The sequence below is a fragment of the Maylandia zebra genome, unplaced genomic scaffold (assembly GCF_041146795.1).
Source record: "Maylandia zebra isolate NMK-2024a unplaced genomic scaffold, Mzebra_GT3a scaffold11, whole genome shotgun sequence".
NCBI classification, from domain to species: Eukaryota; Metazoa; Chordata; class Actinopteri; order Cichliformes; family Cichlidae; genus Maylandia; species Maylandia zebra.
The window spans coordinates 9696811-9723539 of NW_027490041.1; the positions used below are offsets into that span (position 1 = coordinate 9696811).

Sequence of the window (26729 nt, forward strand, 5' to 3'; positions counted from 1 at the left end):
GGCGGAGTTTGGAGTCTGACTGTTTGAGGCTGTGGACAGGTGTCTTTTATACAGATGATGAGTTCAAACAGGTGCCATTCATACAGGTAACGAGTGGGGGACAGAAAAGCTTCTTACAGAAGATGTTACAGGTCTGTGAGAGCCAGAGATTTTCCATGTTTGAGGTGACCAAATACTTATTTTCCACCCTGATTTACGGATAAATTCTTTACAAATCCTACCATGTGGATTCATGGATTTTTTTTTCACATTCTGTCTCTCACAGTTGAAGTGTACCTCTGGTGCAAATTACTGACCTCTGTCATCATTTTAAGTGGGGGAACTTGCACAATCGGTGGCTGACTAAATACTTTTTTGCCCCACTGTGTATATATATATATATATATATATTTATTTATTTTTTATTTATTTTTTTTTACATACATAGTTTTTTGTTGCCTTATGGTTCCAAGCGCTGTCACCAATCTTTGCATTTTGTTATTATCTCATGACACTTGTTTAATCAGCTACCATCTCTCCTGTGGACTTTTTAATGTCTACAGTCTCAGACCAACACAGCCCTGCCCTTCCCATATTAGATTCTTGATGAATGTGTGTTGTTGTTATTCAGCCTGGTTCAATGTGCCCCTTTTTAACTTTGAGCACCCGCCCCTTTAAACCTCTCTGCACAGCCCTGCACTGAACTCACTATCTTCTCCCTCTAACAGCCTCCACATGTGCTCACTGTAATTTCCCCTCATGAATGAATTTATGCTGCACTAATGTGAATGTTTGCAGGGAAATCAAACGCATTTCACACGCAGTACTCGAGCTGACTTACCTTTGTTTTAATGACGACTTGTACGCGCTGACTCCACAGATAAGGTACGAAAATATATCAGGCTACGTCTTCAGGGTTTCTACTCCACGGCCGTATTTCATACGGGTCCACATTTCCACTGCACGCTATTTTCTGCAAGTACCGCCGCTTCGCCTCTGGACGCAATCGTTCTCTATACAGTCCATTCTCTTTTGAGCTGCTTTTAAGCATCTTGTAATCGTCGTTCCAACACAGTGTGTTTGTTTTGATTCGTAGACCTCGAAAATGGTGCCGCGCTCCCACAATGCATTGCGGCGTGACGTCAACTCCAAAGCCCTATACACTGTAAAAAAAAATCTGTCAAATTTACGGTAAAATACCGGCAGCTGTGGTTGCCAGGAATATACCGTGTAAAAAATGTGGAATCTGTAAAAGACAATACGGTATACTGGTTTTGTAACCCTAATTTTTAAGGTAGACAACGTATTATTTTACCAAAATCATGATAGAAAAAACCAAATATATTTGTCAATTATACAGCAATTTAATGTAAAAAATGCAACTTTCCATAGCTTTTTACGGATATTTGCAGTAAAAAAAAAGTAATAATATAATAATATTTACAGTAATTTGTTGTTAATTTAACAGTAATAGGATAGACCCTATTATTGTAAATAACTGTAAAAATAACAGAAATATGTTAAACCTTATTAAAACCTTTGACAGTAAAAAACACAGTGAAATTGTATAACAAATTACAGCATTTTATTTTGACCAGATACATTTTACGGTAAATTCCTGGCAACCACAGCTGCCGGTATTTTACCGCTAAAAATACAGTACAATATGAGGAACATAAATGGTTTACCGTACATTTTACATTTGCAACCGCTAAATATAGAAAAATCTAAAGATGCTCATATACAACCAAGGTAGAGAATATTACTGATAAACAATGAGAAAATTTGACATACCATTTGAAAACAGACTAAACATATTATTTTCTCTATTCCTACAAAACAGCATAGATCTTGAGAATACAGCATGTGTCCATATATATGGCTGGTAATCCATGGAGGAATGAATAAACATGAAACAAAATATTACCTGCCCCTGACCTATCAACAGTAATGAGTCACTGGGTCCTGCCTTGGTGAAGGAAAGGACTCGGTGGAGTTTCTAATGCGCATGGTGTTGAAGATACAAGCTCTGCAGGAGTACTTCAATGTCCATCAGGAGTTCACTTTGGACTGGCAGGATCCCCTCTGCAGCAAAAAAAATGGACAAAGTTTGATCAGTGCTTGAGCAAAATGCACAGAAATGAACAAAACGTGCTGCCAAAACCAGATCTAATGATAAATGATTTCTTAAGTGTAAAATATACAGTTCTTAAAGGATAGCTATTATCAAAATGCAACCTGGGCTGTTTTTTTCAGTTTTTTTTTTTTTTTACTGTAAACGAGACAAACATATATCTAAAAGCATAATTACGACAAACAAGCCGTTTTTGAGATTGACCGTGATTTTATTTTGTGGTCAATAGCCAGTGAATGGGAATACTAGGGGGCCGGGGCATAAATTTGAGCACATCAAAATCGATACAGTAAAAAAAAACAAAAAACAAAACAAAAAAAAAAAAACACAGCCCAGGTTGCGTTTTGGCAATAGTTATACTTTAAATCTTGAAGTTAATGGCTGAATGCATGGTGATGAGACCTATCATTCAATCTACATTTTATAGCGTATGAAACTGCTCACCTGGACATGAACCTGAGCTCGGCTGATTAAGATTAGTGTCTCCTGTCCATCTTTCTTTAGCAAAACTTGAATAATACCACTGCTTACCTCTCATTGAATCTTTGGGTGCAGACTTAATTGAAGAGCCTCGTATAAACAGGCAGGGTGTGATGTTTAGGGAAACCAAAGAATACAGCCGCCATCATTTCTGCCAGAAGACTCATGGGGTGCAACGAAGCTTTCATTGTGGACTGGCTAGATACCTTCTGCATTCAGAAAGAAAACAAGAAGGGCATACACCATAAACAATAATAACTGACAAAAATAATGAGACAAGAAATTAAAGTAACAAAATAAGTGCAAATCAAGTTTCCCTGTGTTGCAGTGTAGCTGAATGTTTTTCAACAATTTGATTTACGGTAAAACACATACCAAATATTTCCAGCCAAGGTTTGTTTCAATCTTCAGCATGTTTTTCCTGCCATTGTCTTGAAACTGTTTCATCTGTCTCTCTCATTTGATGCTGTTTACAAAAACAAAACAGCAATATTGTAAAGGGAAAAAGGAAAATTAATTTAATGGAAAAAAAAAGATTATGACCTGAAATCTCACCATTTCCTGAGAGTCACAGGTCCTTTGAGTATCCTTATGGTTTCTGCTCAAATTCAGTGTCTGAAAAGGGCAGGAACAAAACAAACCTTTTTAATCATAATAAAGACAAAATAAGATTTAGAGACAGACGACAAAGAAATGTGTAAAATATCTTCTTGAATCTGTTTACTTTACTAACCTTGAAAGAGACTCTTGGGTCTTAGCTGTGCCACCACCCTTAAACCTTAAAACAGATGGAGACGATATGCTGGCCTGGCTTGAAATTTCCATATTTGGTGCTGTAAAACAATATCACAAACAATAGATTAATTGTACTTTTTGGACCTTGGCCAAAGCATAATCGAAAAAACAGAAAGCCCTTCATGGCTATTGTGCAATGAAATCATAATACTTACTGGTTTGTTTCTCAGATGTCTCCACTCCTAATGATTGTAGTGCCTCCAGTACAATTTCAAGGATTGAGGCAGACAGGTCCGGCAGCACCTTAGTAATGGAACTCCTTATGCTGCCCCCCATTTCCAAGATGTCTGATAAAAGAATGTGAATAAAGGTCAATTTACACCAAGTGGTACCTTTGGTCTTAAAATATGAAGCTGATCTTGCTTGATACTACACTTTTATACAGTGTTACGTAAATACCAAACTAACAGCACCATTATTGTGACAGCACACTGTGTTTCAGTGGAACCATTTGGTACCCATACTTCATGTAAGATGTTAATGGATAGAAATCAATTAAGTCAATGGGTTTTGACCAAAAAAATCATTTTATTTAAAACAGCTTACTATCACTTATGTCACACAGAACATCAGCAGGAGGCTCAGTAGAGGGCTCTTCTGATTTCTGCCACAGATCAGACTCTAGCAGACATCTCAAAGTCTCTCTTAAAGGCACATAATAGGCAAACCTATCTTTTCTGTTTTCATCTCTCCCTAAAAATATTTTCTTTGGTTCCGCATAGTTGAAGGCTTTTTTAAAGATCTGAGCTCTGGAGTGCACTGTCCTCAATGGCCCGGTATGACATGCAGAAAAAAGATCATAGCTTTTGACAGACTCACAGACTTTGTTGATGTCCTCCTCTGATAATGATGTGTCATCTTTTAACAGTGATGCAAGTTTACCCAAACTGTATGTCTGTCCCAACTCATGCATGTTCTGCATTTCCTCTACAATGTTCTGTATGGTTGAAGCAGGCAGTAGAAACTGACCCTGCAATTTTAAGTAGAATAGTGAAACGTTTCTCAGAAAAAGATCACAGAATTCAGGGGGCATTTCCATGTTATCTTCATCTGTAATAGACTGTGCAGCAGGCTCGGAAATCAAGGGTACAAAGTCATCTGATGTGGTTGGAACAGATGATGATTGACATGCAGACTCTCTATATAAATCACCAATGCTGCTGTCTGAAAACTCTGTGTTTACGTGACATGTGAGCAGTAAAAGATGATTTAACTCTAAAGGTATTTGTGCATCCTCTTACTGGACAAGTGACCACGTGTCCTTCCACAATATGGCTCTTCAGATGAGCTATTAACTCTTTAGAGTTCTGACACTGACGTTCACACATCGCCATTGCACATGTAAACGAAGAAACCACCACCACACCAGTGACATGGGTGGGGGCAGTGTCTTCGGTAAAAATGAGCCTTAAACGCGCCATACCTGGTGTATGTCTGCTTGCAGCCTGCTTCAATACACCGAAAGAAACAACGTGGCTCATTCCGATGCAGTTTACAATGAAGCACGCAGCCCCTTGATGACTGAACTACCTTACCACAGAAATTACACGTTAACATAACTCCATGTACTTTGGTAATTCCTCCCTAGCGAATTAAGCACGCCAAATACAGAAACTAATCCAGAGCAATGCTTCCCTCGCAACAGTAATGCTAACTCAACTCACAAATGCTAACTAAATTCACAACCTCACTCATAAAAAACGAACTGCTAAAATTATCTATAAACGCTGGGCTGGTGGATTTTTATAACAGAGATAACTTGAAGTTGCATGTACTCACCTCACCTCGAACTAATTGTAAGCTGCCAGGATGTCTACAAATTCCGAAGATGCTGTGGTCCAAGCAGCAATAAATGGCGCTAATATACGAGTTCAAAACTGTGTCCGTTAGCGAAGCCAACTTGAGTCTCCTGCATGAAAAAAAGAGCGGTTGGCACACAGCTCAGCAGCGCGCCGCGCTATTGGTCATTTTCAGGTGACGTCATCCCACAATGTAACGTCGCTCTTTGTTTCTTTAGGAGGTTCGAATTTGATCAGAAGTCACGTCTGCAGACCGCTGCAGCCATGTCTTACCTTGCTTCCCCTTTTTTTGGTGAAATGGTTCGCTCATACTGCACAATGTTGCTACCAGATTTTTTTTCTCTGCAATTCGAACGTAAAACGTCTGTACACAGTTTACCAGCAGTTTAGCTACCAATCAACAGCGATCACACAAATTCAAAATTTAAGGCCGACCCACTTAAGGTGGTCTGATAATATGGCGTGAAACACAACAACATAAAGTTGTTTTAAAATAATAATTAAAAAAGATTATTGAAATCAATTTTATTCACAACCATAAACTTTATTTTTAACATCTTCTTTTGCTGTTGATTTTTTTATCAGAAGGTTAACAATGATATACTGCAGGCCTAACTTTTAATCTGTATATCAGTATCTGAATTTTAAAATAAAAAAATACTATCAGTTTTATTGTCTTTCACTGCTGATATTTGCTTTTTTTTTAATGGTATGTACTGGTTGTATTATTACGGTGGACCCTATTTTTTAACATCTTGTTTCTGTAAAAATGAATGTTTTTGTTTGCTTAAAAATCTACAGCTTTATACTGTGAATTCCAATGTGCACAACTCCAAAAGATGTAGTTTTACTCAAATAATACCGTAAAATCTAAGTTTTTCAGACATTTTCAACATTACAATATGTAATTGTAAAATGTATGCATATTTATTTGTTTTCACAGAAAATATTTATAATTTCAACATTTTATTACAGTAAAAAACAAAGTTTTATCCAGTCTCACAATTAACGGTTATTCAATCTATTTAATACAGTAAAAGGAAGTTTTTGATTTTACGCTCCATTACCGTTGGAATTTGACGGTGTTTTGCTGTATATTTTACTGACTTTTTTTACAGTGCAGCTGCCTGACCTTGTGTCCAGGTGATCGTCTCACTGAGGAGCTTTTGTTCTGAAAATCTCACGTCCATCACCTGTTTCCTTTTTACTATCTCTGCTCTTTCTTTATTCACAATGCTCATAATATCACACAATTATATTCATCACCTGCATGTTTTTATCCAGCTGCTGTTAGAACCAAACAAATAAAAAGGATGAAAAGCCTGAAATCCTTTGATTTATTACATTTGAAACAAATATGAGAGCATCCCTAACAGCACAGCTGAGACCTTTGTTTTAATCAAGCCTTTGTATCGACACACTTGTAAAGATTCATATACAAAACATAATAGAATAAATCAATATAAAATACACATAATCACAAAAATGCAGCCATGTTGTGAGTTTGCATGTAAAACATGCATGTTTCCCTTTGTACAGGCAGATTTACAGCAGACAAAGCAACACGCTGATCGACTTTGACCGCTGCAAAAACAAAACACCCACCAAGTCTGAAGTCGATCAGAGGAACTGTTGACAGACTGACAGACATACAGATGCTTGATTCATTAGTGCGATTAAATGTTCTTCTTTAGCAGCATCACTTCATGTGTTTGTGTTCCAGGAATAAAGGTCTGTCTAAACTGGACGTCTCCTCAGCATCACTCGTGCTGTCATGGTTTCAAAGCTGTGCAGAAAGAATCTGAGGGATGATACAGAGGTGACCAAAGTTACAAACATCCAGCTGTGCTGCAAATGTTTGCAGAGCTCCAAACTCTTTGGCTTTCTGCAGAGCAAGTATGGAAGAAGCACCTGAGCTAACTTCAGTTTAGACGATATGAGGAAAAATGCTGCTTCCCAAAGTTTCCTACAAGTATCCAGTTTATATTTAGAGAAGCGAAGGCTCTTTATCCTGACAACTACTCCCTGGTGGATCCCTGTCCTGTGACAGCAGCAAAGACTGTGTATCAGTATCATCAAAGCCACTTCAATAACCAGTGTTTAAAGCTCTCTAGCAGATGGACTTCAGTGGCAGCAGCCTCTGTCTGCTGTGTACAGAAGGTTCTCTGATGAAGCACACAGCAGATGCTGCACTACAACAGCAGCAGCAGCTCAGCTTCAGTTTGCTTCGACGCCCTTTTTGACCTGTGAAACAGCAGAAAATGAAACACTTCAACACCCGTTTGTTAGCGTGAGCTATTCTGCTGTTTTTCATCATTTCACAGGTGAAATAAAATCACATTTACTTCCTGTAGGAGTGATCGTGTCCAGCCTGACTGAGACCATGTGCTCCATCCTGCACAGGTAATAAACCTCTGACATGAAGGGCTGTCAAGTAGTTTTAGACAAATGGGGGTAAAAGAGACGTTAAAAGCTTAAAGAGAAACTACATTTTCTAAGAACTGTCTGACGTTCACCTCTCACACAGTGGATACGATTCTGCCGCTGCAGGAATAATCTTTGTGGTTATGAAACTGTCCATGTGTTTGCAGAAAATGTCACATGTTCAAAGCCATCCCAGCACCTGGGGTTTGTATAAGTGCAGCTGCTGGTGGGGAGATAGTCTCACTCTTCTATATAAAGAGTCAGCAGGCAGCAGATCTTCATCTGTGATCTCCTCCATCATCACGTCTTCACTCTTCAGCAGCTATGGCTTCACTTCGTGCCCTTCTGGGAGTGGTGCTGTGCTCCTCATGGTTTCTGCTTCTGCCTCAGGCCGACTTTGATTTACAGAGTCATCCATAATATTTTTTATTTTTTATTTTACTGCCCATCTATTTTCATACAAATGTCTCCGTCTTATGGAAAAGGGGTGGAGCTTATCCAACGAGGACAGGCAGGGCCCCCCCAGACAGTTTAGCAGTCTATACAGGAGGCTGACCTTTGCAACATGTACTTCTATAATGACTTCACCATTTAGGTTATTTGGTTATGTTTCACCCTGGATTTTGTGTGATAATATTTATTTTGTCCACTGATTTAAAAACAACAAACTATATGAATATAAAACAGAGTGAACAACAAAACATCAGCTTTGGAAACTTTGATGTAAAATTCTGCAGTTGTTTTCTCAGATATAGCATAAATCAAACTAACATACATCAGTGTATTATTAATGTGCACACACACACACACACACACACACACACACACACACACACACACACATGTGTTACAATAAACAGCTCTTATGCTTCTGTATGATTCTCAGTGCTTTCCATTTGCGTGTCCACAGGTTGCTGTAAGTGGTGCTTGACTGCAGTTTGCTCTCATTTCAAGTGGTTTGCTGTCACAAAGCCAACAGGAAGTCCGGCCATGGTTGAGCCAACTGAAGATGGGTTGAAGGTGGCGTCCTCGTTTCCTCTGAGTGCGAGAGGACAGACAAAGCAAACACCGTTTGGACAGCATTAAAATATTTACACTGATGATTAATGTTGTGTCTTTGCACCTGTAGCGATACATGTTGGAAAATGGAGACTTTAGCCACCAAGACTGACGTGCCTGGAAACTTCCCTGTGAGTACGCCCACAAAGACAGGAAACAGTTTAGCCACCGCGGTTAATCCTCCATCATCATCATCCAGTATTTTTCACATCTTTTCTTCTGCTGTTTCCCTTGTTGTCAGTCACGGGGTTTGTGACTGAAATGCGTGTGGTCGATGGGAAGCCTGACGAGTACGGCCTGAATCATTCCATCAACACCGGACGGAGTGAAACCTTTGTTGAAAACAGATTATATGGTAACGTTGCATTTAGCTTCAGTAAACTGTGAAGTTACAGCAGCAGATTTACATCACGTGGCTTCACAGGAAGTAGTCTGGACCTCAGCGCTGAGGTTCAAGCAGCTCTGCTTGCAGACGGCATCCTTCCTGAAAATGTTCTTCATCTTCCTAAAACCAGAACTTTTACATTGGTGCTGAAGTTCTATATAAAAACAGCCTGAAATACAAAGTGATGTTGTGCACTGATTACCTCACACTTCCCATGTTTCCTTCTACAGAGGAGTGTCCGCCTGAGTGTTTTGTCTGATCTGTTGTTGATCGTCTCATTGACACTGCATGCAGATCTGACACCAGGGCTGCACTGGGACAAAAAATGGTCCCGGGCATTTTGACTGGAGACCGGCCCCCCAGGTATTAAAGGAAAAACCATAAAGCCTTTGAATGAAAACAAACGCTGTTGTCACAGTGATGGATGCTGTCTTGTTGGTATACATGCATCAGTCTAATAAACTTAAACCTGCACCATCCTCCCTGTCCTGGTATTCTAAACAGGAAGTAGACTGTTGGTCGAGTTAACCTCCTGAACATCTACAACACACGGTGGAAACCTGACATTAAGACAGAGACTAGAGGTGACACATGATCATTGCTGATTACTGATGACAGATTTAGATATATTTTCATAAACCTTTCATTTGCCACATCAATAAACAGCACGGCAGGGCAAAATATGTTTTCTAACATGGCAACCTTTAAAAAGTGAAAGGAGACAGAAAGACAGGTGAGAAAGAATCAAACTGACTTTTTGATGCATTTTACACACAGTACTGGTGCAGAATCTAGAAAATGTGGGAAACACTGGCATCATATGCAGTACTTACTTCTGAAGAAATTATGATGGGACCCTAAAAAATGACTATGTACAATAATGGATTTCTATACATTTTACATCAGATGGAAACGTTTGTTGTAAGATTCAGATAATTATTTATTAAAAGTGAGACATTTTAAATGAGAACAAGAAAGAAAAGTATGTCTTTGTGCCCCCCTCTCCCTGTTAATGCCCTACCTGCCCCCCTGGCAACACTTTGCTAGACCCGCCCCTGCACAGTTACCAGCTGTCAGCTACACAAAAAGGATCCTGGTGTTATTTGTCTCTCAGAAACAGTTCATAACTTCAACTCATTTTTGTTTTGTCATGTTTTGTTCTTTACATTGTCTTTCTTCTATATAATTGTTAAACATTTAATAAATATGTCTACAAAAAGATTTTAAAAATCAGACATTTCACACAGACACCCAAATGATTTCTGACTGATGAAGGGGGCTGAAGGTGCCCTGCTCTTGCCCAGCTTCTGCTGCTCTCTCCCTGCTCACTGTCAGCAGCTGGCAGCCTCGGTCCTGCCTGAGACTCTTCATCTATCAGTGCCAAAGAATATGGGAAATAGCAACGCACAACATGCACATTACAAAACAAGCCCATGAATCAGCATTACATTCATTAGTGAAGTGCTGACGTTCGTTCCTAAACTTTGGGCCTTAATTAACATCACTGTGAACTAATGTTTGCTTTGCTTCTTAACCAGTGAAGCAGCGAGGGGCTTTCTGAGGGTCCTGCTCGTAAATGCCCAAAATGAGTCGAGTATTTCTCTGCAACTACAAACTCTGCTTTCATCAGAGGTGTAAATATTACAGCACTGTGTCAGAGTCACTGAGGCTGGAACACAGAAAAAGGAAGTAGATGTATTTATTTTTAGACTTTATTGCCTGGAACCACTTTAAAAATACGCTTTGGGTCACAATTAACTGCAGAAACCAGGAATCCACATATGAACATTATCTGTGCAGAGATTTATGCTTCTGAAGGTAAACAGTGAAAACTTGCAGCACTAAATGCACAGATAGCCAGGCGTTTCACATTTTGGGACCATCTGCCAGTTTTCATTTCTTAGGTATTGAAGAGCAGAAATGATTGAATTTTATTTACATGCTTAAAAATGTTTGCTTTTGAATATTATTTGAAGAATTACCCACACACTCAGGCACTGTGGGCCTGTTTCCCTTTGCACAACCGAGTGTTGGAAACGGGCCTTTTCTCTTTAAACTCTGAGGGGCTGTAACTTTGGCTTCTATTGGCAGATTTGCATGATTGACCCTCTTTTTAAAATAGTTTTAGCCAAGAGAATCAAGCTAACATCACTGTTTTTACGTCAGCTCACGTCACACGAGCTGTTTCAAGAAAAGTCCTCCTGTCACACAGCAATGCCTACATGAATCACACCACTCTGCTTAAATAATAATAATAATGTTTAGTGAAGCAGGTGAAGCAAAGGGCTGCTTTTAATAGGCTGGGAGACCCAGGTGTGCTGCTTTAGCTGCTGAGCCTCTCATGCTAGCCTCCATCTATAAGCTGGGATCACAGGAGCACTGCAGTCCTGACTAGATCAAGGATTGTTATTCATGCAGGTGACAAAAGTTTACATTCACAGAGTCATAGGATTGAGCCTGGTTTGAAAAGCAGCTGTTTAATGCAGCTGCTTAGAGTTCACACACAGTAGAAGAATCAGACTTGAGTCACATTTCAAACACTGGAAAAATACTCAGCAAGTAACAATGAAAACAGCACAGACTCAGTATATCCTGTTCAGTCCTGTGTTTGATATGAATGTGCTGTTCAGAGAGGATCTCATGTCCTCTTTTACAAAGCCTTTGTTTCATGATGTTTGTGTATAAATGAATGTAGGTGTGTTTCTAAGTGTGAAGGAGCCCTGGGAGAAAAGACTGAAGCTTGTGCCAAAGAACAAACAGGAAAGAAAGATCAGCATTAATGAAGACGAGCACAGAAGGAGCCCAAGCACGTGTTGCTTTTTCAGATTTCTCTAAAAGTGTGTGTTCATTTGTTCCATCCTTCACAACAAACAACAGCTGACAGACACACATGCACTCTGTGTCACTTCACAGGGGCTGATGAAAGTGGACACAGTAAAGGGAGAGCTGGACCTGCTCTACACATCCTGCACTCTGTTAACAGACTTTATTCTGCAGCATCAACAGATAAAAATATATGAAGATATAGAAACGTTTAACATTGTGACTGTTCACATTAGTGAAGCTGTTACTTTGCTGCCAGGTGGGAAAAGAAGCCTAAAGCCGAGTCTGATTAAACATCTGCTGCACCAGAGAGTTTCATGGCCCTGCTTTATCCTGTGCTTGCTGACCACCTCGTCCTGAAACCTCTTCATCATCCTCACAGTTGTGTGAAGAAAGAGGGAAGCAGGTGGAAACCATCTGTGCTGCTGTGTTCACTTGTGTGTGTGCGTCTATGGTCATATCTAATGTGTACCTACAGACAAACACAAACACCTGGCATTGCACAAGAGTCTCTATGGAGCAACCTGCAGATGTCAGAGATGTGATTAGAGGGTAAAGTGGACTAGTGAGAGTATCTATGTTGTTGTTGTCTGCTGGGGGACAGCATCAGCTCCAGAGATGCATCAGGATCAGCAAACTAATCTGCAAGGCTGCAAGTGTCACTGAAGGAGTTTGAGTCAGTGAGGGACTCAAACTCACACAGCTGGTCAAGAAGGCTCAGCAGCTGCTGTATTTCCTGAGGAGGCTGAGGAAATTTGGTATGTTGGCCAAGATCCTCAGCAGGTTCTACAGCTGCACTGTGGAGAGCAGCCTGACAGCTGCATCACTGCATGGTACGGCAGCACTACTGCAAACCGCAAACGCCTGCAGAGAGTGATAACAACTGTGGAGAAGATCATCAGGACCCCGCTGCCCTCTCTGCAGAGCAGCTACCATCACAGAGTCCAGAGGAGAGACACACCTCTGCCCTCGAGACGAAGGTTCAGAAGTGTGAAATGTAGAACATCCAGACTCAACAACTCCATCTTCCCCACTGCTATCAGACTCCTGAACAGCTGACCGACCTCAAACTGCAGTTTGCACATCAGGTCACTTTGCACACTAAGTTCATTTTGCACATTAAACTCCATGTACATCCATGTACATCCATGTACATAGACATCTGCAGACCACACGTGTCTTCAGTTACTTATTTGTACTTATTTGCAGTTATTTATCTTTTTATTTTATTTTTTTAAGTTATTTTTTATCCTTATTTTATCTTTTTATTTATTCTTATCTTGTTCTTTTAACCCTTATCTAACTTGGCATTGTGCACGGTGTGTTTAGATTCAGTTTAAATTCAGGGACATGGAGCCCCTGTTGATCCTCTACCTAATCACACGAGCCACGGTGTGAGAACGGGTGTGGGTCTCAATCAGCCAAGGTTTTGGGTGAACCCATTGTGAGATCTAGCCCCATCCCATCATGTGATTTCCTGTGATCAAATGTCCCAGGATGTGAGTGGGCGTTAAGACGTCCATGTCCCTCTTCAAGCAACTTAAAGAAGTCCAGACGCTTTTCTTTCCAAGCTCCTTCAACAACATCATTCATAGAACAGCTTCCAGCTTCTTTTGCTCGGCTACAGTTTGGATGGATTTGCAGATGCAACAAGACTAAAATGGTTAGGGTCAGGAGGTCAAAGGTCAGAGCTCCTGTGGGTCTGAGGGTGGCCTCACGCTGGAGAAGGATGAAGGAGTCTGACCTGAGCCAGTGTTTGACATGAACACATCAGCACTGCTGTCAGTGAGCCTAACGACAGCCGTTAGCATCATTTCAGTGTTTCAGTCATAAAAACACTTCCTGTCACTGTGGTGGTTACAGTGACATCATGCAGTTTGTGCTTTGACCTCCAGAGGGCGACAAATCAGCACAGACAGAGAGCTCCATTCAAACTTTGCTGCCATCAGGAATAATTCTTCAAATATAATCATCAGTGTTTGAGCAGTTATGATATCAGGGACAATCTAGACATGTGTGACAATACTGAACATGTCACATGACACACCTCAAACATCATGTGATCCACTCTCAGGCTGCACTTTCATTCATGACTTCAACAGGTTGAAATGAGCTTTGAAGAAACATTCAGTGAAATAAATCTTTCATGGATTCATGTGAGCAGCAGATGAACTTTGTACCAACAACATCTTCAATAACAGAGTCTGAATGAAGCTCAGGTGTTGATGCTGCTCACTGATTGGACGCTTGCTTTCAGCTCTGCTCTCAGTCTTTACTGCACAGGTGAAGGTAGAAAGTGTGACTGGATCTATAGACTGGAAACAGAGAAACATGCTGAACATTTGAAGCTTTGCAGCAGAAATGTTCATGTTACAAATACAGCAGAGCTGATCTGGGATCAGTGTGTTCACACCTGCAGCTACAACAAGGTTTCATGTCTCCACACGTCAGCATGTGAACTTTACTCTGACTCAGTCTGAGCAGTCAGACGGCATATTTTTAAAGTTAACACATCAGCACACACAGAGCTGAGCCCCTCCCACCTGTGCTGAGTTTCAGGTGGAGCCCCGCCTCCTTCCAGGAAGCAGCTCACCTGTGTGTCGTGTTTAGTGTCCAGGTGTGGAGTGGAGCTTGTTGTTGGTGTGTGAAGAAACTGTAAGTTTGCTTTGTTTCCTCCTTTAACAGTTTGTCTTTAGGAACTTTACTGTTTGTTCAGCTCGTGTTTGATTTCTTCACACAACAAACTGTGTGTGTTTGTATTTCCGGTCTCTCCATTAAAGTCAGTGTGTAATGTTTCCTGGCTAACATCAGCTGTGTGCAGCTTAGTTCAGCACAAATCTGCCGCTCCATAGTTCACGGTAACGGACTCACAGCTGGACCAACGAGGCCGAGTGTGTCCGCCACTCTGAGCTACGTTCGTGTTTGTGTACTTGTAGTTTGTACTTTGAGTTCACTCAGAGCCCACAGAGGACGCAGCGTACGTGATGACGTCACAGCCCTTTACCTCCTTTACTGTCACTGTGATTAATATTTACACACGAGACACCTGCAGAGCTCTGACGCTGAGCTAGCACACAGCATGCTAACACTAAGCTAACACTAAGCTAACGCTAAGCTAACACTAAGCTAGCCAAGAACCCAGAGTGACGTAAAGCTGAGTAAACACTGACCCCAGACCAGCACCGTGATAAAGTGAGCTGCTGCTGCTGAACTTGAACAGGTAACAAAGTGATGAGCAGTCAGGCTGCAGGTTTCTACCTGTTCATGTTTCTACAGTAGAATCACTTTGAAGTGTCTTTGTGCTGTTTCATCTTTGATTTGTGTTCATAAACACTCAGAGAAACATCACGTGACCTCATCAGGATCTGTGTTGGTGTGTGGGGCTGTACCTCAGCTTTATGTTGTTACATGCTCATTTGTTCATTTTAACATCAAAGTAATGTTATGAGGAGTATTGAAGTAATGTACTCCATTACTTTTAATTAAAGTGTTCTGTGTAATATGTGTAATAATGACTGTTTTGAGTAATGACCAACACTGATCACAACAAAGAGGAAATGCCTCCAACATGCACAAACATTTGAGCCACAACATGCAGTTAATGTGCACAAATGTCTTTGATATGCTGCTCAGTGATGGTGGTGACTGTCAGAGCAGAGCTACTGAGAATCAATAAGTAATATCAATGATGGGATCAGAATCACTAAATTCTTCTCATCCCTGTCAGTATCATACATGTGCTGTATAATGTGATAAATGTAGAGGTGCTGGCTGTTCTCTCACTCTGCTGTTTAGCTGTAAAGGACGCCTCCCTGCCTTTGTCTCATTCATGACCTTTAATAGTCTCTTCTAACATGCAGAGATCTGTATGATCTGTTTCATAGAGTCTAACCAGCCTGTACAGGTAACAACAACAGTCACTGCATCACTGACACACAAACGTCATCTCTGTCAATAACAACATTCATACATGGAATAAAAACACATCAGTGGATCATTGCTGGAGCTGATGTTTGTGCTCCAGGTGTTTGTGCTCCAGATGTTTGTGCTCCTGGTGCAAAGGCTCTCAGTTTCCTCCTTGAAATAACATCAGTGGTGGGTCAGCGACATGCTTTCTTTCCCTCTCAGGTTTAAATATCTGGGACTCTCCACCGTTTGGTTTTAGAGCTGAAGAAGCTTCTCAGATGAAACGTCTTCCAAAAACTTAAAGACGTCTCTTTTCTCTCCAAGCTCCTTAGATCACATGACCTGGATGACTGAACCTACAGACATATTGACCTGGTTTCTAGGTCACATGACAGGTCAGAGGTCAGCGACTGTAACTCAGTTCCTCCTGTTAATGTGAACTCACTGAGTGTTTGTGGTTTACCTCTCAGACTGACTGAAGATGATGATGGAGGAAGAGGAGGACAGAGCAGAGTCTGCAGGGTCCAGCTGTCCGTCTGTGAGGAGTGACTGGTCCAAAGGAAACAATCCAAACTTCAGTGGTGAACCTGGAGCAACGAGGTCAGAGAGCTGAACTCACTGAGTAACAGAAATAATTCTGCACTGACATTATAATCAGTGTTGACTCTGGTTGATTGTCTGACTGTGTTTGTGAGCTGAGAGGAAATGAAAATGAGTTTGTAACAAAAATCAGTTTTGTCCAGTTTTCCTGTAAAAAGCTGAACTCTAATCTAAGAGGATGTTACTGACAGGAAACAGCTGCATTATCTGCAGTCTGTGTGATCACAGCTGCTTCAATCATGTTTGTGTCTGCAGAGGTCAGAGGTCACAGTCTGCAGGGTCCAGCTGTCCGTCTGTGAGGAGTGACCGGTCCAAAGGTCGACCTCCACTCTTCAGTGGGGAACCTGGAGCAACGAGGTCAGAGAGCTGTGATGACTCCTTTACATGTTTGTGTTTCCTGGATAAATATGACCTGAAACATCCTCAGATTGTTACAAAGATTCATTAAAAAGAAAACAATGAAAGAGAAAAGATCCAAATGTTCGACTTGGTCATTTGCTGTTTGAGGACAGTGATGCTCATATCTGTGGGGAAAGTGTGACCTGAGTGGGTTCATGTTTGTCTTTAAAGAACAGAGCTGCTCTGATTCTCTTTGTGTCTGATCTGTTAAACAGTCTGAGAGGTCACACAGAGACCCAGCAGCTAAAGCCTGGATCATACTGGCTGCTGTTACTCCATCAGGACAACACTGAACCACAGTGGTGTGGATGTAGTGGATAAATCCCACCATACTGATGCTCAGAGTTAACCACAGGGAACAAAACCAGATGTTACCTTCAGATTGTGACCTTTGGAGTGGACGATGCAGATTTCAATAGAGAATAAATGTTGTTGTTTTTCAGCTGTGAAGAAAGAATCAAATTTTCTGAACTTAAGAATTTATGATGCTGGAAACAACATGGAGACTATAACACAACATTTCCACTGTGTTCATAGAATGAATGTAAAACTGTCAGACATTCATTAAATATGCAAAATGTCTACAGAAGCATCAGAGGGTCAGACGTGAAGCACTCAGTGATTTTGATCAAATGACTCATCAGTTATTGATCTGTACTACACTGATCTACCACGTTAGTAAAGCTGGTGTTCTGGTGGTGGAGGGAGACTCGGATCATGTTCTGGTTTTGGAGCAGTGATCTGCTGATGGTTCAGTTTGATGAGCTTCTTCAAAATCATCCCTGACATCACCACTGAAAGGACGTCCATGAAAACAGACTGAAAATTACTGATATGTTCACAATCTGAGAGTTTAAAACTTGACAGACTTGATTCAGATGAAGTTATTTGAGCAGAAACTCCTGGATCTTCATCCTGTGTTGATCTGATCCTTCATGGTTCCTCCACAGAGTGGACCAGCAGAGCTCAGAGGTTCCCAGTGGTCAGTCTGCCCAGCAGCATCAAACACAGCTGGACTCCATATTTATGGTCTGTACATGTACAACAACTACTTTAATATTAATAATAATGCATTTATTTATAGGTCCCTTTCAGAACACCAAGGACTCTGTGGACTAAATGACCAAAAGAAACAAACTTTGAAATCAGACGGTGCAAATGTGATCACAGGGAAACGTTTTAAACATCGAGGCTTTAAACAGAAACCAAAGTGAAACAGTTTGTAGTCGAGATCAGTGGGAATGAAGCTGAATAACTGTTTCTTCAAAAACTTTGAGCAATAAATGACAAATATGATGGAAATTAGCAGCATTAGCACTTACTAATGATGTGAGCTGACACTCGGCTGTATTGAGACGACCACATTAGGTGGTCCTCAACTGTAATGGAAACCAGTGGATCCAGTCCAGTCGTGGCGACCTGTGGTGAGTCGATCTGAGCAGCTACTAATGGAAACAGGGCCATAGATGTGTTTGTGCTTAATAACAGTGAATCACATGAGTTTTACATTACAGTTAAAATCTCATGTTGTTTGTTAAAGTGTGCAGTTCAGGGTGTGTTACTAAAACACTTTCCAAAGACCCAGCCCCCATAAAAAGCAGCCAATCAGCTTCTAAGAGTTACACACCCACACATATCTATCAGGTTAACTCTGGTCTAACACACTTGGATTTAGCTTGAAGAATGTTTCTGTACGAGGACTGAAAATGATTTAAAAAGCAGCCAATGTCCAAAGAACAACTTTGACACACCTTCATAAAACCTGCAGAGCAAAGAAAAACTAGCTGAAAGTCTGGCTGCTCTTATGAAAAGTACAGAGAAATTATGGGTCGCTCAACACTTGTGCACAATATAAGAGTTTAAATAAATCTAAAGAATAACTCAAAATCCTACAATCATACTGAGAAAATCATCTACAGCTAACTATCCAAGTGGATTTGTTTAAGACAGCTCCATCTGCTGGTGGCCCTCTGCAGGTGCATGAAAGGGGCGTGTTTATAGTGAAAGTAGTAGAGAAAGTAAACCCCACGGGAAGAAGGGAGGACTCTCAGCAGCTTCCAGCTCATATTCACACATTTGACTTCTCACTGAAAGCAGCAAGTTTGAGTGTCTGTACCTTAGTTAGAAGAGATAACATGTCAGTAGTAATTAGAGTTGATTGAGCAATGCTGTCCTTGTAATGTAGTTTATGATTTTTATGGACAAGTCCAGTTTTTCTGTAGAGCCTCTCAACTTGGTGACAGCAGTCAAAGTTCACGTGTAAACCAGAGCAGCAAATCAGGTCCAAATGTGTTGTTCACAGTGAGTGGGATCATCATTGGCTGCTATGTTAACCTCCTGCAGCAGGATGTGTTTGGTCAGAGAATGGATAGATCACTAAGTCATTGTTGAGTTTAGGGAGACAGTAGACAGTTGCAGTAGGTTCAGCCAGTTGACACACAGTAGATAAAATAACTGAAGGCAGGAGCAGACACCTGTATGACTTTCCACCTCTCACATAGATTATTGTCCCTGGGCAGCGCCACAGGGCTGGTAGATGTAAACAAAGCTGGAGGAGAGGATTTATTCATCTGAGAAAAGTCACAGAGTTGTGTCTTGATGCTCAATCATCCAGGTACGTAAATCCCAAAAAGCTTGATTCTGTTCATCTGGATGTTTTCAGTGGGAGAAACGTTTCATCATCATCAGGTGACTTCTTCAGTCTCAGCTGACTGCAGGTTTCAATCTTATAAACAGGACATTTGTATGACTGAAACCAGCCCACTGAAGGAACAATGGGCTGGGAGGTCAGTTCATTGATCATTGGTACGCATATTGTCAGGACCATTGATCAATGGTTGTTGATCAATGGTCATGAGTCCAGTTCACAGAGAGCTGGGAAATGGCTGCAATCACAGCATTGTAAGATGGTGACAGTTGTACCCTTAGGCCCCTCCTCCATTCAGAGATGGTCTTTTCACATAAATGGCCTCCTTGACTCCGCCCTCAAACCAGCGTTCACATTTACTCAGGACCTTCTTGATGTGAAGTTCTTCTGCTTCGCTGGCTGCTGTGTCTGTGGGGATGGTGTTTGTTCTGTGTTGTAGCGTCCTGATGACGCCCAGTTTGTGCCCCAGTGGATGATGAGAGTCAAACCTTAAATACTGATCTGTATGCGTAAACAGAGTGAACCTTTAAGACCAGTTGTCTGTACGATCAACTCAGTCACCTGAAACATCTCCAAGTTTCTGGCTTTGATCATCAACCTGTTGGTAGTTCAGCTCTGAACACCAGTGAAATGTTTCTCCCACTGAAATCGCTGCATTCATATGAACAGCATCAACGTTTTGGGATCGTGGAGTTGTGGACAAAGTCTCAGTTAATCAGATAAAGTCAAACCTATAATTGGTAAAGAGTTCGTGGATGATATGCCCCTTGATCGTAAAGAAGTGGATGTTGTGTGGACTAAAGTTCAGAGTGGTGGGTCATTCATAAAGTATTATGTTCCAGCTGCTGGAGGACAACATCATCACTTTTGTGAAGAACGAGCTGAAGAAGATCCAGAAGGCTCTGAATCCAAATAAGCCCCAGTGCTTGGAGTTTCAGAGGGAGGATGATGAGCAGAGGAGAAACAGCAGAGAGGCATTTGTGAAGATCACAGTGGACTTCCTGAGGAGAATGAAGCAGGAGGAGCTGGCTGACCGTCTGCAGAGACGTAAGAGGATTTATCTAAAGATTTAAGCTGCTGGATAAATGAGAGACTTGTGGCACCACTGTGTTCAGTCATTTCTCAGTGGGTCAGAAATTGTCATCAGCATTTTGTAAAATATGATTGTTAAAGTTGTATTTTTATTATTATTATTCAGAACTTCCAGCTGCTGTTTGTCATCGTAACCTTAAATCCACCCTGAAGAAGAAGTTCCAGTGTGTGTTTGAGGGCATCGCTAAAGCAGGAAACCCAACCGTCCTGAATCAGATCTACACAGAGCTCTACATCACAGAGGGAGGGACTGCAGAGGTCAATGATGAACATGAGGTCAGACAGATTGAAACAGCATCCAGGAAACCAGACAGACCAGAAACAACCATCAGACAAGAAGACATCTTTAAAGCCTCACCTGGAAGAGACGAACCAATCAGAACAGTGCTGACAAAGGGAGTGGCTGGCATTGGGAAAACAGTCTTAACACAGAAATACAGCCTGGACTGGGCTGAAGACAAAGCCAACCAGGACATCCAGTTCATATTTCCATTCACTTTCAGAGAGCTGAATGTGCTGAAAGAGGAAAAGTTCAGCTTGGTGGGACTTGTTCATCACTTCTTTACTGAAACCAAAGAAGCAGGAATCTGCAGCTTTGAAGACTTCCAGGTTGTGTTCATCTTTGATGGTCTGGATGAGTGTCGACTTCCTCTGGACTTCCACAAAACTACAATCCTAACTGACCCTAGAAAGTCCACCTCAGTGGATGTGCTGCTGATAAACCTCATCAGGGGGAAACTGCTTCCCTCTGCTCGCCTCTGGATAACCACACGACCTGCAGCAGCCAATCAGATCCCTCCTGACTGTGTTGGCATGGTGACAGAGGTCAGAGGGTTCACTGACCCACAGAAGGAGGAGTACTTCAGGAAGAGATTCAGAGATGAGGAGCAGGCCAGCAGGATCATCTCCCACATCAAGACATCACGAAGCCTCCACATCATGTGTCACATCCCAGTCTTCTGCTGGATCACTGCTACAGTTCTGGAGGATGTGCTGGAAACCAGAGAGGGAGGACAGCTGCCCAAGACCCTGACTGAGATGTACATCCACTTCCTGGTGGTTCAGGCCAAAGTGAAGAAGGTCAAGTATGATGGAGGAGCTGAGACAGATCCACACTGGAATAAAAAGAACAGGAAGATGATGGAGTCTCTGGGAAAACTGGCTTTTGATCAGCTGCAGAAAGGAAACCTGATCTTCTATGAATCAGACCTGACAGAGTGTGGCATCGATATCAGAGCAGCCTCAGTGTACTCAGGAGTGTTCACACAGATCTTTAAAGAGGAGAGAGGACTGTACCAGGACAAGGTGTTCTGCTTCATCCATCTGAGTGTTCAGGAGTTTCTGGCTGCTCTTCATGTCCATCTGACCTTCAGCAACTCTGGACTCAATCTGCTGGAACAACAACAAACAACCTCCCAGAAATCTAAATTATTTAACAAACCAAAACTTCAATCTCTCCACCAGAGTGCTGTGAACAAGGCCTTACAGAGTCCAAATGGACACCTGGACTTGTTCCTCCGCTTCCTCCTGGGTCTTTCACTGCAGACCAATCAGACTCTCCTACGAGGTCTGCTGACACAGACAGGAAGTAACTGGCAGACCAATCAGGAAACAGTTCAGTACATCAAGAAGAAGCTCAGTGAGGATCTGTCTGCAGAGAAAAGCATCAATCTGATCCACTGTCTGAATGAACTGAATGATCGTTCTCTAGTGGAGGAGATCCAACAGTCCCTGAGATCAGGAAGTCTCTCCACAGATAAACTGTCTCCTGCTCAGTGGTCAGCTCTGGTCTTCATCTTACTGTCATCAGAAGAAGATCTGGATGTGTTTGACCTGAAGAAATACTCTGCTTCAGAGGAGGCTCTTCTGAGGCTGCTGCCAGTGGTCAAAGCCTCCAACAAAGCTCTGTAAGTACATATGTGATCATAGCTTTAGTTTTTAAATGTTTATTCTAGTTAACACAGATCAGGTGGAACAACTCAAATAAAATATCAAAAATATTAAGTGGTCATCGGTACTCAGTTTGTTCAATACTGAATACAATGGAGCACAAATTGTCCACGTTTCTGAAATATTTCTGGGTGTAACTGTCACCAAAGTGCAATTTAGACCTGGCCTGTGGTTGTTATCTAAGTGATAATCATCAATTCTACTAAAACAAATACAAAATAAAGAAATTTGACACATTCTGTTGATATCAAAAGCACACTGAACAATTCAGTGTTGTTTTACTGCTGTTCTCTCTTCACTTCTTCTCCTCTGATTCTCTCCACATGTTGCTCTGCATCAGTGCTCAGTTTCCTGACAAAACAAGATGAAATATTGCTAAATATAATAGTATCTCATTACACTTCAACATAAGTGTTTTATTTTTGTAATTGTTTATCTGTTATTTTTCAGACTGAGTCACTGTGACCTGTCAGAGAGAAGCTGTGAAGCTCTGGCCTCAGGTCTCAGCTCTCAGACCTCTAATCTGAGACAGCTGGACCTGAGTAACATCAACCTGAAGGATTCAGGCGTGAAGCTTCTGTCTGAAGGACTGAAGAGTCCACACTGTACACTGGAAACTCTCAGGTGAGATCAAGCATTTTTCTTTCATCAACTGACAGAATTAGCAGATTAATAATAAGGCAGTCCTCTAATAAGAGGAGAAGTGGAGGTGTTTTGAAGGGCAACGTACTCTTATGTTAACAAGACAGGAAGTAGTTCCTGGGAACTGCTTCCTTTGTTATTGTCTAAGTAGAAACATGATGGTGAAACAGTGATGAGTTTGCAGAGGTGGATCCACAGCACACAACACAACAATGCTGTTGGGTGCTGAAAGCAGACTTCTCACAGATTCTGAGGCTGCAGGTTTCATCACTGTCCAACCAAAATTCACTGAACCAGCAGTAAATGAACGTCCAAAACGACGCTTCATGTTTAAAAAACAGATGATCAGGGGATTTGTGTTTACATCTTTTTTGTGTGATCTGTTCACCTGCTGTTTCAGCTGTTTGGTGGTTGTTGAGATGGTTTTGTGAACTTTTAGCTGAGATTCTGACGTTTCTGTAGATACCACACATGTCTAATTACTTTGTACAGCATGAATGGCCATAACGAGGTTTTTAACAGTAAGAAAAGTTGTAAAACTTCAGAAAATATAGTTAAAAGTCCAAAACCTTCCACGTCTGGTGGCTTGTGGTAAGGAGCAGATCAAACGAGTAAAGAATTACGTTATAATTATAAATGGCTTCAACAGCACATTCAGGTCTGTGAGACTCATTCAGACACTGAGCCGTGGCTCTGTGCTACATGCACATATTTCTGCATCTCTGCCATTCAGACACACTTTATATATAGTTTATTTTATGTAGTATTCAATACTGAACTGTACATTTAGTCTTTTTAAAGGCAGCAAGTTTTATTCAGTGTTTTCATAAAAGCCTTATTTTTATCCATTTACTGCTATTAGGAAGAACACGTGAGGTTTAAGACCTGGACCAGTTTGAAACCTTTTGTCCTCCACAATGGAAAATGGGTGGAAATAAAAATGGGTCTCACTTTAGCCAGCTCCTAATTTTATCAGTTCTACTCTCAGCGTCTCCTGTATATCTCCTGTATAAATGTTGCACTCAGCTTTGTGCTCTCCAATATCACTGAAATGCAGCCAGATGCTGCTCATTTTGCCTTTTCACTCTTTCCTGACACGCTTGCATTTCAGTACAGCTCCCATTTCTCTGTGTACTGGTCTCTACCACTACCCTTGCTGTCTATGGGACATGTCCTCTTTCACATAATGGTATGATCCCAGTCTGTCTCTTAAAGTGTTTGGCCACATGGTTTGCTCATCAGAATAAAACCTCAGCCGTGCTCACATTGATTATCAGCAAGCCTGAAAATTCATCAATATTTGACATATGAAATTATCTCATGGGCTTGATTTGGCCCACGGGCCATATGTTTGACACCCCTGGTTTACACAGTTTGGTATTCAATGTACAAGTGAGTTAGCTCTCAGCTAACTAGCAGACAAGCTAACTGCTGGGACTGCGTCTTTCTAACAAGAGCGTCAGACACTCAGACTGGTTTCCTTTGTGGATGATGATGTGTTCTCACACTGATCCTTCATGCTGATGCTGCCATCCACCCACTGCTCCTGGATTCCTCATCATCATCTCCATCAGCCCTCACAATACTCCACCTTCTTCAGCTTCATGTTCAGCAGCCTGGATGGACAGTAATTCTTTCCATGGGTTATGGTGGGACATTGAGAGCTGAAGTCAAACAGCAGTGAGAATGAAAGACTGATTCATTTCTATTTAGTCTTGTGATGTGCAGCTTTGTTCAGAGCATTAAGGCCCAGCAAAGATTACTGAGGTCATAGAGTCCTGATGAAACCTGTGTGCTTATAGAAACTGAGACCAGATGAACCAGAATAGAAGGACATTAAAATGAAGTGTCAGCTACACAAAGGCAAAGCTATTCAGTTGTTGCTGTGAGTTATTTAAATGGAGGATGGAGTCAGACTTTAAGCTGCTGGACTCAGTCACTATATCCTGTTGTCCTCATAGAACCTGGACACAGAGACTCACCTGTGACACAGTGACACACAGTGTGGGCTACACACACATTAGAAAGTGGATCAGTCACACTTGTGCAATCATTTGTTGTGCTGGGAAACCATGAACACTTTGAATCACATTAATGGCTTTGTTACAGCAACATTCAATCATGAGTTCAAAAGTAGTGCATTGTGTACTTATTGTAATAGTACTGCAGTATGAGAAGTGCAACATTCAGTGTGCAGAAACAGATCAGGTGCTTTCTAACAGCAGTGTTCCCTTTAACACAGCAGCAGTTCAAATATTTCTGTCAGTCTGAGCTGAAACATGAATCTAATCAAATATCAAATCAAAGTTCTTTGCCTCTGCCAGGACGTTAACATTTGATCTAGTTTTTTACAAAGTTCCCTCAGCGTCCAGAGCCACCAACATACCTTTGATCAACAGCAAGTGAACATTTATAAATGTGTGTTTGCAGAACAGGAAGCAGCAGAACTATTGTTCTGTTATCAGGCAGCAGCACAAACGCTCATCAGCTCATTTACTGTGCAGGACTTTGAGTGTGTGAAGTGTGTGTTTGTGCTGGATTTCCTTTGGAGAATCTCAGTCAGAAACCAGACAAAGAAAAACTCTTTCAACAGTCCAGGTTGAGTTGACAACATGAACTGCATTTATCTTCCTCTGACTTGACATGTTCTTCCTCCTCTGCACCGAGCCAGCTGCTAAGACTCACAAGCTCATTGACATTTTCTGATGATAAAGAAACTCTCTTCTTCTGCACAATATGAGCAGCAACAGAGAAGAAGCTTTCACAGGTACAGATGTTGCAGCTGTGGCCAAGTACATGTGCTGCATGTTGGAGCAGCACTCTAATGGACAGGCCTCTGTACTGATGGTGGGCTCTGCTCTGTATCCACCACACTGTTCTCAGCTGAGTCTTCCTCCTGTTCACAATCACACTCTGATCAAGCATGTTCATGTTGTAACGCCGTGGCTTTCGTAGTCTCTCCTTTTTCTACAGCTCATGTGTTCTTCTTGTGATGCTGCGTCTTGAGGCTCATACATGCCGTCATTTGTTGATCCTAAGAACGTTCCTCAGACCGACTTCTTCAACAACAGATAACTTTAGTTGTATCAACACTGCCTCCTGGAACAGTTTAAAATGAACATGTCAAAGATCTGTACCTGTCTCCATGTTTCTGTCCCCGCCCCTTTCTTTCTGTCCTGGGTCATGTGAGCGCTGCAGTAGTATTAGACCCACCCTCAATGCTCCCATTGGCTGAGACGCATAATGACGCCCATTTCAAGCCAGCACTGATCAACATCCCTCCTGTGACCCATGGCTTTTATATTCAGAGCCAGTGAGCACTTTCACAATAATCATGATTTTAAAAACTGTGATTAAAATAATTGCTGACGTTAATCAGTTAATGAGTTAACAAGATTATAACAGGTTAAGTTGCCCTAATAATTAGACTTTGGTGACAAACTGATGTGATCTCCATGTTTCCTTTGTTGGACTGTGGGCGAGTGTCAGAACTGAATGTACTGAGTAACATGTAGAGTTTAAATATGTGTCAGTTCCAGTTTTAGAGCTCTAAAGTGCAGCTATCATGTTAGGAATATGTTAGGAATAGACAGGAACACTGAGCACACTGAGGTC

The 26729-nt window shown here is 41.4% G+C and overlaps 1 protein-coding gene and 1 long non-coding RNA gene across 4 annotated transcripts; one reads left to right on the plus strand and one right to left on the minus strand.

Moving 5' to 3' along the window:
• Positions 1-1441: 1441 nt before the first annotated feature.
• LOC112429903 (uncharacterized) lies at positions 1442-5921 on the minus strand. Of its 3 annotated transcripts, XR_013096449.1 has the most exons (8): positions 5461-5921; positions 5168-5297; positions 3544-3675; positions 3327-3426; positions 3149-3208; positions 2969-3059; positions 2645-2802; positions 1442-2064 (listed from the first exon to the last, which is right to left on the minus strand). It is a non-coding gene; the product is annotated as an uncharacterized LOC112429903 (long non-coding RNA). The 3 variants fall into 3 exon arrangements; XR_013096450.1 differs by lacking the exon at positions 5461-5921 and having other exon boundaries at positions 5173-5339; XR_013096448.1 differs by lacking the exon at positions 5461-5921 and having other exon boundaries at positions 5168-5339.
• A 10189-nt stretch (positions 5922-16110) lies between these two features.
• Positions 16111-22739, plus strand: LOC143416016 (protein NLRC3-like). Its single transcript, XM_076881373.1, has 5 exons — positions 16111-16179; positions 16255-16384; positions 17734-17812; positions 20273-20477; positions 20629-22739. The coding sequence occupies exons 2-5, from the start codon at positions 16266-16268 to the stop codon at positions 22431-22433; spliced, it is 2208 nt and encodes a 735-aa protein (XP_076737488.1). The 5' UTR covers positions 16111-16179; positions 16255-16265; the 3' UTR covers positions 22434-22739.
• Positions 22740-26729: the final 3990 nt, after the last annotated feature.